The sequence below is a fragment of the Microcebus murinus genome, chromosome 18, assembly GCF_040939455.1.
Source record: "Microcebus murinus isolate Inina chromosome 18, M.murinus_Inina_mat1.0, whole genome shotgun sequence".
In the NCBI taxonomy this organism is placed as follows: Eukaryota; Metazoa; Chordata; class Mammalia; order Primates; family Cheirogaleidae; genus Microcebus; species Microcebus murinus.
Window position 1 is genome coordinate 21,191,961 of NC_134121.1, and position 12,586 is coordinate 21,204,546.

Below are 12,586 nucleotides of genomic sequence, written 5' to 3' on the forward strand. Positions count from 1 at the left end.
TTGAAAATATGACAAATTGTACCTGTTGGAGATAGTGTCGGGAACATATATCTTCAGGTCTTCTGTGACCTCTTTCATCACCCTCTGGTAACCAGACATCCCTGGGTGTTTGATATAACCAGGATTGTTTCTCATTAAATATTCCCCCAAATGATTAATTGGATCAAACTTGGTTGGAATATCAGCTTCTGTCAAAAGCTTCTTCTTTTCCACTTGCGCTAACATGTTTTCCACTCCAGGAACTAAGGTGGGTAGAAGCTTGTCAAGCAAATATGCACGAGTACTCAGTGTCATGCTTTCTGTATTAAACCACTCTTTAGCCAAATTATCCCTAGGAATTCTTTTTTCAGCCTTTTTTTCTAATTCCTTCTTTAGGTGATCCTTAGCTATTATTTTCTGCTGCATTGCTTGGGCTCTTGCCTCCACTCTTTCAAAAAGATTTTTCTTCCATGGTTGTTCTAGCTTTGATTTCAGTTCAGATTTATCTAAAGCAAAAATGACTTTTGCAGGTTTTCTAACTACAACATTCTGTAAGAGTTTAGAGTCCATTGTCAAACCAGATGAGACGTTTGGCTGTCCCTCCAGGTTCATTTCTGAGAGGAAAAAAAAAAGTGAAATGTAAGAAATATTAGAAGTAGATTTTGATCTATGTGACTTCAGAATAATATTAGGAAAAAGGTTTTTTTAATATCCATTTACACCGTGTATTGTAACACTATCAGCTGAAAGTAACGGAAAATCAGACAACAGTGACTTTAACCATAAAGTCATTTATTGTTGACTCAATCAGAAGTCATTCAGCAGTTCAGTGATTTCATTAAGTACCTAGCCTGTTTCTGTTGCTTTTCGTTCATTTTTTTGTGCTTGTACCTCATGATCACACAATGGCTATTGTGTGACAGTTCCAGCCATCACTTCCTCACAGAAAAAAAGGATAGAGAACAAAGGAGCTTTCTCCTCTTGAAGCTCTGTTTTACTATCAAAGAGGAAAAGATCCCAGACTCCCTGCTCTAAGACTTCTCTTTACATTTCACTGGTCCTAACTAGGAAACGTGCCCATACCTAGACCAATCACTGGTAAAGGTAAATGGGATTACTAGGAATAGTTTGTTTGATTCTTTGTTTTTGAGACAGGGTCTCACTCTGTTGCCCAGGCTAGAATGCACTGGTGTGGTCATAGCTCACTGTAACCTCAAACTCTTGGGCTCAAGTGATTGATCCTCCTGCCTCAGCCTTCTAAGTGATTACAGGCACCCACCACCATGCCTGACTAATTTTTTCTATTTTTTGGAGACAGGATCTCACCGTGTTGCTCAGGCTGTATGCATAATTTTAGCCAATCATAATTTCTTTCTTTCTTTTTTGTTTTTTTTAGAGACAGGGTCTCACTATGTCGCCCAGGCTGGTCTCAAACTCCTAGCCTCAAAATATCCTCCCACCTCAGTTTCCCGAGTACCTGAGACTACAAATGTGAGCCACCTCACTCATCTATAATTTATTTCTTAATGTCAGGGTTTGAACCAAATTTCTCTGATGTCAGGTGATTTTCATCTACTACAAAATTGAGATTCAGTTTGCAGGCAAAAAGGTGGGAAAATGTGTGCTGTCTACCACACATATACATTTAAATACATTTCTTCCCATTCTTATATTTCCAGTCTCATTCATATTTTCATTTTACAAATGCAGGATAGAGATATTAGACCAAGATGGTGGCCTGAGAACAGGCATCTATATTCCCTACCTACCAAAATATCTAGAAATGACAGGAAATGTTGTATGTGTGTTTTTAAAATATAGCATAAGAATGCTGCAATCATGAAGGGGGCCTTCAGTTAGAAATCTAGAGGATCTCTGAAAAAATGTAAGGCAAGTGGGATTCACTGTTTGATGAAACGATGTAACTAAAAAGATACAAGAGGAGACCACTGTGACATTTGGGAGCAGCTTTGAGGCATCTCAAGTTTAGAGGATGTAGATATGGGTAGTAGGGGAAAGAGTGACCATTGTGTATTTTTATTATGCAAATTATCAGGCACCAGAGGTGGTCACCCTTATACTGGCATAAGGAGTACTGATGTTTAGGTTAGAGAGGCAGAATTTTCACACACACACAAAATGAATTATTGACAGACTTCACTGTCTGCACATCTTGTTCCTTCTCCACAATCACTGGCAGCAGGCTACAGAAAACACAGAAACTCTACCCACAGGAAAGCAAACAGGGAATCTCAAATGCAAATGTAAGTACACATGTATAAGATGCATGGAATATTTAAAGAAAGTCATCTCCAGGACTAAATTCAACAAACATAATAACTAATACCACCCAAGGAAATATCATTAAATAGAACAAATGTAAAGAGTTTCTAAACAAATTATAATTAATATTCTCAGAGCAGAGAAATTAGAAGAAATGAAAACGTTATGAATGTTATTTAAAAAGAACAATTATGAGAACTTGGATATCTAGTGCTTACATCTTAGTTTCTAATATCATTCTCCAATTTAAAAACAATCAGGGCCGGGCGCGGTGGCTCACGCCTGTAATCCTAGCACTTTGGGAGGCCGAGGCAGGCGGATTGCTCAAGGTCAGGAGTTCGAAACCAGCCTGAGCGAGACCCTGTCTCTACCAAAAATAGAAAGAAATTAATTGACCAACTAAAAAAATATATATATACAAAAAATTGGCCGGGCATGGTGGCGCATGCCTGTAGTCCCAGCTACTTGGGAGGCTGAGGCAGGAGGATCGCTTGAGCCCAGGAGATTGAGGTTGCTGTGAGCGAGGCTGACGCCATGGCACTCACTCTAGCCTGGGCAACAAAGTGAGACTCTGTCTCAAAAATAAATAAATAAATAAAAATAAATAAATAAAAACAATCAGGACTCCTCAAAGATATGGCTGATTATAGGACTGGGGCAAGAAATATACAAAATGAGACCATGCATGGTGGCTTATGCCTGTAATCCTAGCACTCTGGGAGGCTGAGGTGGGAGGATTGCTTGAGTTCAGGAGTTCAAGACCAGCCTGAGCAAGAGTAAGAACATGTCTCTACACAAAATAGAAAAATTAGCTGGGTGTGGTGGTGTGTACCAGTAGTCCCAGCTACTGGGGAAGCTGAGGCAGGAGGACTGCTTGAGCTCAGGAGTTGGAGGTTGTAGTAACAAAGATCAAATCACTGCACTTTGGCCTGGGTGATAGAGTGAGACCCTGTCTCAAAATAAATAAATAAATAATAAAAATAAGATGAGCCTGGAGCATCTTGTGGTGCCAGAAAGTAAGGAAGTGCCAAAAAACCAAACAAACAACCCCCCCCCACACACACACACACACTACAGTAAATAAATAAATGGGGCAGAATAGACTAATCTCCTGTGTGGATATATTCCAAATAATTTTTGTAGATACTCTGCACTCAAGGATGCAGAGCATAACTCCCCTCTCCTTAAGTGTGGGATGCACATAGTGACTTCCTCTCAAAGAGTACAGTATGGAAATGGGGAGGATAATAACTTCACAGTTGAGAAACATGACAAATACTATCCCAGGCTGATGATCAATATTTATATCAACAGTTGTAAGTCATGTTGATAGCATATACCCTTGATATGATGTGATGACAGTGGTATTTTACCTCTGTAGTCTTCCTCCCATAAGACTATAACCCCAGTCTAATCATGAAAAAAAGAACATGAGACAAATCCCAACTAAGGGAAATTTTCAAAAATACCTGACAGTACTCTTTAATACTGTCAAGGTCATTGAAAACAAGGAAAACTGAGAAACTGTCAGAGCAAAGAAAAGTCTAAACAGACATGAAATTAAATATAATATGGTATCCCAGATAGGATTCTAGAACAGTAAGAGGACATTAGGTAGAAACTAAGAAAATCTGAATAAAGTATGGACTTTCATTAATAATAATTATTAATATTGGTTAATTAATTGTTAAAAATGTGACATATTAATGTAAGATATTAGTAATAGGTAAAACTGTGGGACAGATAGGAACTCTTTGCATTGTCTTCACAATTTTTTCATAAATCTAAAAGTAATCTAAAATTTAAAGTTTATTTAAACATGAAAAACTCAGCAAACCAATAAAGAGAGAGAGAGAGAAAACACTTGGAGATGAAACAGAATTGTTGTTGAAAAAAAGCCATCAATACATTGACTTGAACATCAGAAAATACTCCACAACCAACCATCAAGCTGGAATATTAAGCCTAGTTGGATCAAAAAAGCACAGAAAATGATAAGAGAGAATAGATCCAGAACTTTTAATATTCACCTTATAAAAGTGTCAGAAGAAGTGAACCAAGAGTGTAAATATAAGGAAATATTCAAAGAAATAATGCAAGACTATCTCTTAAAACTGAAGGAAGACACAGATCTTCAGCTTTAAAAGGCTTACCAAATGGAGTTTCCATGTGCAGTGATGAAAATTTTCTGGAACTAGACAATGGTGATGGTTGCATAACATAGTGAATTTACTTAATTGCACTGAATTTTATACTTTAGCACAGTTTAAATGTTAAATTTTATGTTTTTTTTTAAAGTCCTACCATATAAATGAGGCAAGATACAAGATTAAAATACAAAAATAAATTGATTTCCTAGGAACTAGTAGTTAATAACCAATTTAAAATGTTTTATTTTTTTTTTTTGAGACAGAGTCTCACTTTGTTGCCCAGGCTAGAGTAAGTGCTGTGGCGTCAGCCTAGCTCACAGCAACCTCAAACTCCTGGGCTCAAGCAATCCTCCCGAGTAGCTGGACTACTTAAAATTATATTTTTTTAATTTCATTTTCTAATTGTTTATTGCTAATATAGAGAAGTATAGCTAGTTTGTGTATATTGACTTTGTATCTAGAAGACTTGATAAATTTACATCAATGACTATGTTCACAATCATGTCATCTGCAAAAAAATGAATTTTTTCTTCTTCCTTTACAATCTTTATAGCTTTTATTTCTTTTATTTGGCTTATTGCTCTGGCTAAAACCATGAGTTTTTGTTTTGTTTTGTTTTTGGAGGAATTATCTGTCTCTCACCCATCTTTAAAAATTAAGATTAAGACAGATTAACACAGGGACTTTGTCTGTCTTGGTTACTATTGAATTCCCAGTGGTGAGAACCATGTCAGAAACATAGTAAGCACTCAGATATTTGATGAATGAATAAATGTTCTGTTAAAAAAAATATTATGGGCCCTGAAATCAGAGAAACCAGGGTTCAAATTCCAGCTCTAACACTTACTAGCTAAGTGACTTAGAGCAAATTGCTTAACTTCTAAAATTCATTTTCTACTTCTGTAAAGTGTAAATAATAATTATTTGCAGGATAATTATTATGAGAAAATAATATATCTTTATATCTCTAGATACTAAAAAATTTGTAGTTATTGTTATTTTAGGATGAGCTTACTCAGAGAAAATGAGAAGAGGATGGAGAAAGAAATCTTGGGAAATATTTTTAAGGAAAGACTAAAAGGATATCTACCCAGGAGTTTGAGAGTGACTCAGGAATGGGGAGGAAAACAGGATAGATTAGAATTACAAAAACCATAAGAGGAAATAGTTTCAAGAAGGATGCATTATTAAAGCTCTCTCAGTGGTGAGCAATAGAAATCTATCTCGCATAGCTTAAATTAAAAATGGAATGATTAGCTCATATAGCTGGAAGGTCCAGGGATATGACTGTTTTCAGGCACAGATGAAATCTATCTTAGTCTCTGCTTTGCTCTGTTGTATTAATTTATAGGCAGGTTGTCCTCACATGTTGATAAAAATAGTCACCAGCAGCTTTAGATTTACAAAATTCTTATAACCATTGATTTTTTTTTTTTTTTGAGACACAGTCTCGCTTTGTTGCCCAGGCTAGAATGAGTGCCGTGGCGTCAGCCTAGTTCACAGCAACCTCAAACTCCTGGGCTCAAGCAATCCTCCTGCCTCAGCCTCCCGAGTATCTGGGACTACAGGCATGTGCCACCAGGCCCGGCTAATTTTTTCTATATATATTAGTTGGCCAATTAATTTCTTTCTATTTATAGTAGAGACGGGGTCTCACTCTTGCTCAGGCTGGTTTCAAACTCCTAACCTTGAGCAATCCGCCCGCCTCAGCCTCCCAGAGTGCTAGGATTACAGGCGTGAGCCACTGCGCCCAGCAACCATTGACTTTTAAAAAAAGATTTGCCATTAAATTCCCGTTGTAAAAATCTTAGAAAGGTTTTAATTGACCTGGCATAAATTATATATCTATCTCTGACCCATCCACTGTGTTGAAGTGTGGTGAGAATTCTGATTGGTCAGGTTTGGATCACTATCTATTCCTGGATCTGGAGGGGTGAGGTCAGCCACATCTGAACCAAATGGATTACAAAGGGAAGTATGGTTTCCAAAAGAGATATTGGGCAGAAAAAAAAAAAAATATATATATATATATATATATATATCACTAAAAGGACATGATCAATAGTGTCAAATGCTGCAGAAAAATTAGGTGATATAAGAAGTAGAAAGTACACATGAATTTAGCATTCAGTTTTTCTTCACTAAACAATTTGTGCAACTGAGAATGGAACCTAGACTGCAGCAGATGGAGGAGAAACTTGGAGATGAAGGGCAGACTGAATGAGTGAACAATTATTATAAGGAGTGTGACTGTAAAGGGAAGGATTTTTCTTTTTTTCTCTTTTTTTGTGGTGAAGGATTCTTCTTTAAGGGTGGGATAGGCTTGACTGTATTTAGAGATCCATCTACCTCAGGATCTGAGGAGATACAAGAGAGTGAGATCAAGAATATATAATAGGGGACCAGGTACGGTGGCTCACACTTATAATCCCAGCACAGTGGGAGGCCTAGGCAAGAGGATCACTTGAGGCCAGGAGTTCAAGACTAGCCTGATCAAGAGTGAGGTCCCTGTCTCTACAAAAATAGAAAAATTAGTTAGGCATTGTAGCATGCACTTATAGTCCTGGCTATTCAGGAGGTAGAGAGAGGAGAACCACTTAAGCATGTGAGGTAGGGATCAAATCTAGAGGCAGAGAAGACTGAGACCAATCAGGAAAAGGGCAGAACACCTGATAATCATTTGGTAATATCCCACACGTCCTCTAAGCCCTCTCATGGGACCAGGCCAATAAAAGGAAACCATCTGGGAGTCTTCAACGTCTTTCTCTACTCATGGAGACTGACCCGTTCCTCTCTGTGGAACGTATTTTCACTTTGGGTAGTTTCCTTCTTTACTTTCACTTTGTATAGTTTCTTTCCTTTCTATAATAAACTGTTTGTGTGGGATTGCTTTATATTTGTGATCATTTCGTCATCGGCTCAACTCGGTACCAGTACTCACTCTTGACACTGGGAACTGAGGGGCAGGGAACATCCAGATAGACCTAACAAGCCCAGGAGTTTGAGGTTGCAGTGAGCTGTGGTCACATGACTGCCCTCTAGCCAGGGCAACAGAGCGAGACCTTGTCTTAAAAAATAAAATCCTGTCCAGACAGTATCCATCTTTATGTCCAGGAGAAAAATTAAATAGTCTTTAAAGAAACTCTTCAAAAGCCAACATTTCATCTACAGAATGGCTTAAGTCTAATTAGTGGATAGTATTTATGAAACTCCCTCCCAAGTTTTGATTTCCTCCTTGGCCAATTCTCTTATTCCACTATGAGGAAAGTGAGGAGGATAGTATAATGTTCCCCCTTACCTCTCAGTTGGATTTGCAAACAAATTAACTATTTTTTAGGGGGAGGAGGGAAGGGTGTGTTTCTATTCTGTTTTGTCACAATACTCATTAATGGAATGATTTTATTATTATTAAATAAATATGAAAGAGAGCAATTTCTTTCAAATCTGCAAGTTCTAATGTACAATTGACCCTTGAAAAATGCAGGCAGGGGCTAGGGGCACCAACCCCTGCACAGCTGAAAATCTGAATATAACTTTTGACTCCCCTAAAACTTAGCCACTAATAGCCTATGGTTGACCAGAAGCCTTACTCATAACGGTCAATTAACACGTTTTGTATATGTATTATACCCTGTACTTACAATAAAGTAAGCCAGAGAAGGAAAATGTTATTTTAAAAATCATAAGGAAGAAAAAATATATCTACTATTCATTAAGTGGAAGTAGATCATTTTAAAGGCCTTCATTTTCATCGTCTTCAAATTGGGTAGGGTGAGGAGGAGGAGGAAGAGGAGGGGTTGGTCTTACTGTCTCAGGGATGGAAGAGGTGGAAGAAAATCCACATGTAAGTGAACCAACACAGTTCAAACCCGAGCTGTTCAAGGGTAGAGCTACAGATGTATAGTAACTTAATATCTACCCATCTGTTATGGCTTGTTAGTAAACTCACACATGAACTAGGGCATTCTCTCTTTTCATTGCAGCTTGCCAGTGCTCCTCTAGTGTGCTTGGCTATTACAGGTTGCTAAGCAATGATCCTATGCTTGCATTATCCCCACTGATACAAAGAATGGAAGTAGACATGTGTTTGGTTACAACTCTAGTCAAAGGCTTCTCTCTCAGAGCAATAAAACCATGAAAAGAAAAAGAGGCACAGCAATAGTAGGGTCAATAAATCAGGATTCTGAACAAGCCTATCTGAAGCTGTCTTTTGACTGAGTGACCTCTGAATTCAAGAATCACAAATTACAGACCTGCCCCAAGGGCAAATTAATTCAGAGGTTTAACTAAATATAGTTTCAAAGAGGTACTGGTTCCCCACCACCCCATGCAGGTCTGTGCCTAGATATTCCTAAACCTTTTACAGATAGATTGGTCTATTCATTTATACATCACTCAATAAATAATTATTGTTTTCTCACTATGTACCAGGCACTATGCTAAGCACTAGAATTCCTTTTCAGGATCATTTTCTTAGACTCTTCCTAGAATTAAGAGCTTTTCAAGCCCTGACATGTACATCTTTGCCACTCTACTTGCCCACCTTGTAACATACAAAGACCTATTCAGGCATTATGGGCATAAATGCTTTCTAAATAAGTAGGGACACAAAAGAGTTCCTTAAACATATTTTGAAACATAATTCTAGCCTTGTAAGTGACTTTTATCATTTTCTGCTTTTAGTGCACAGCCTCAGTATAAAACCTATTTAAGAACATAAATAGTAATGAATTATAACATAAATTATAATAAGCCTTAGAGGGCTCTTTCTTCACAAGGAGGCATATAACATTAGTGGGACTGGCTGCTAATTACACTGGTGAAAATTGACCCAGTGGGGCTACTTGATAAGCTGTATGATGTTCTCTTTAAACACTGGCCCTGTCTGAAATTCAGCTGCCTTGTCCTTATTATCAAGATTTCTTAATATTTGTACATAATGTAGAATAATAGAGGCAAAAGAAGGAGAAAAAGAGGCACCATTAAAGGCTACTGAAATTAAAATTCAATAGATATAGAAAAAGGCAGTTTCCTACAAAACTTTGTTAATCTTAGGGCTGTGTAATAAAAATAGAACTGAGCAAACATCGTTTTAAAAAAATGCTCAAAATGCACATTGATCTCATAGCCTGAAAAGTAGAATAATCCAGGTAAAGAAATGAGGAATTGGTAGAATAATCCAGGTAAAGAAATGAGGAATTGACATGCTGCATTTAACCACAGTATTTTCTAGAAAAGACATGTATTTGAGGGCATTGTGGCAACTGCTTGTCACGGTAACATGACTTTAATTTTGACAAGTATATAGCAAGGTTAAAGACACTTCCTTTGGCATGTTGAAATTGCAGTAACAGTTCCTGTTCCTACTTTGTATATACCTACACATACACACATATTCACAAAGGGGGGATTCAGAATATAAGGTTTAATAGTGACTGATGATTGAACAAATAGGTACACTGCATTGCATTTGATACCATAACAAATTGCAGTGTTTGAAAATTGCAGTGTACTGAAAATAATTGCAGTGTTTTCAGTACACTGCAATTTTACCTTTACCTTTACTTCCCTTTACCATACATTGAAAAGAAATAAGTAAGAGAAAGTGAAAGTACAAGAACAGGAAAGACTACAAACTCTTGCTTGATATGTTTTCTGGGGAGGCAATAAATTATATGATAGAATACCAATGTGAAGTTTGAGAAGTGCAAATTTGGCCACAAACTGATTAAAGTAAACACCAATTAAATACACAACAAATTTTATCTAGATCACAATTTTGTTTGGCATGTTTAAAATGAAAGAGTTAATTTATATACCTGGCCCAAGTGATTAAGGTAAAGGCAAAGAATATGTATGCAGTATTGGAGGTAGAAGTTTAGGGTAAGGAGAAAGTAAAATCAGGAAAATAGGCGATGAGGGCAAGTGAAAGATGACAGGTAGACTTGCCAGGAAGAAAATTTTTGGTTATTGAAGTTGTAAAAATAGTACTAAGTTTATAAGAAATATAAAATAAGTTTTGGAAAGTTTGGTTCTTGATGAGTATGTATTAAAAATGTATTCATAAGAATAAATAGTAAATAATTACCCTTAATTGGTTTAAAAGACCCAAGAACACTTTGGAAAAAAGTAATCACCTAAAAGTTATAACTAGAGTCCATTTAACAATTTACAGTTTAAAAACACTTTGATAATTATTATAATTCAGCCTAGCCCAGCCTAGCATATACTAAACACTCAATACTTTCAAGTTGAATTGAAGGAAATTTATAGTAAAATTGTCAAATTTTAAATATTATACAGGATTTCTGTTTGTAAAAGATTTCATTAGAAGAACTATAGTGAAATTAGAAGAACTATAGTGAAAGAGATGAATATTCACTTATTTGTTGCCTTTTCAATCCTGTAGAATTTCAATCTGCATAATTATGTGAAATTTGTGTAAAAGATGGGGCTAGGAATCAAGTTTTGGATCAAACAGAACATATATGAAATCAAGTATAAGAGTAAAAAGAATAAACAGGACCAAGAACAATAAGCAGCTAAATCACTAGAGTTCTTCATTTTATTTTTGTATTAATGGGTTGTCTGCTAGGTGTCAATCAGCTCTCTTAGATAAATTTTTTCTTTAAGTATAAGATGGATAGTCATAAAATTGCACCAAAAGCATTAATAGGTGAAGGGAATACATTTTAAACTATTTCCTACATTACATTTAAAATACCACCTGGGAGTATATTTTTTAAAATGCAAAATCTTGAAGAATGGTTCCCCAATGGAAATTTAATGATAGTTTTACATTCTGTTGTATAGGGGAAAGGCTAGCTCTCTACCTTGAGACTGGATTTCATTCATCTCTTCATCCGTTGCTTTTTCCACCTCATTGTTGCTGGTCTCTATTACAGAAACATCTTGTACAATTTGTGAATTCTTTGAAAGGAGAAAAGAAACACCAATTTCAAAATGACTTGCTTTTCCTCAAAGTTGCATCAGTTCTCTCAATTAAAGGAGAGTTAATTGCCTTGTAGGAGTTCACCAAACTTTCCTACTTAATTTTTCTAGGATCTAATGCTGTGTATTAGAAGAAAAGCAGTAATCACAGTCTGTTTACTGCATTTACAAGATAAAGTGCATTGGCCCAATATGTCATTACATCTTCTTATTACTAACAAAGTAATAAGCTAGGAATATCATTTTAGATGTACATTAATCCTTGAATGATACAATACTTTATAGAAATACAATTTGAGACCATAACATAGGGAAATCAGACCTTTGGAAATGCTACTCTTTTACTGGCTTTCTGTTTGTGCTGAAAAGAACAACATTTCTTCTTCTTTTTTTTTTTTTTGAGACAGAGTCTCGCTTTGTTGCCCAGGCTAGAGTGAGTGCCATGGCGTCAGCCTAGCTCACAGCAACCTCAATCTCCTGGCTCAAGCAATCCTTCTGCTTCAGCCTCCCAAGTAGCTGGGACTACAGGCATGCGCCACCATGCCCGGCTAGTTTTTTTATATATATATATTAGTTGGCCAATTAATTTCTTTCTATTATAGTAGAGACGGGGTCTCGCTTTTGCTCAGGCTGGTTTTGAACTCCTGACCTCGAGCAATCCGCCCGCCTCGGCCTCCCAGAGAGCTAGGATTACAGGCGTGAGCCACCACGCCCAGCCAACATTTCTTCTTAATTGAGGAAATCAAGGGTTAATTTGATGAATAATAGTGAAAAAATAGCTTTTTGTACTCATGTTGATGTACTTTTAAAAAATGATAACATGATATTTTTAAAACTCACATTAGTTAACCTAGTGGTGAATCTATATAACTATTTTCAATTGCCTTCCCTTTTCTATAAAATGTTCTTCTTTATTGTAGTCTTGTATTTATTTAAACACAAAGTTAATTAAACGATTAACATGGAAATTACATTTTCAGAATCATAGTAAAGTTACCCTAAAAACAAGTGGTTACTGTAATTAATAGTTCTGATTTTAGAAAGCAACCTTTATTTTTTTGTAATTTATAACAGTTCTTCACAAATAATTTATCTCTATGTGAGGTTCCTACAACTTACTTGAATGAGTCAGCTTAATAATCAACATGAATTTGTTTTTTGCCACTAGCCATTTTGTTTACCTTTTTGAATACCCACATCTTTTCTTTTTTATAAGAAAATTA

General features: G+C 36.3%; 1 protein-coding gene across 1 annotated transcript in view; it reads right to left on the reverse strand.

Moving 5' to 3' along the window:
• Window positions 1–12,586, reverse strand: part of EFCAB5 (EF-hand calcium binding domain 5) — a 111,661-nt gene that overhangs the window by 98,410 nt on the left and 665 nt on the right. Inside the window, exons 3-4 of the mRNA XM_075994287.1 lie at window positions 11,246–11,342; window positions 23–593 (exon numbers count right to left, since the gene is read on the reverse strand). Coding sequence (XP_075850402.1) covers window positions 23–593; window positions 11,246–11,342 — 668 coding nt within the window. The remainder of the gene's footprint in view (window positions 1–22; window positions 594–11,245; window positions 11,343–12,586) is intronic.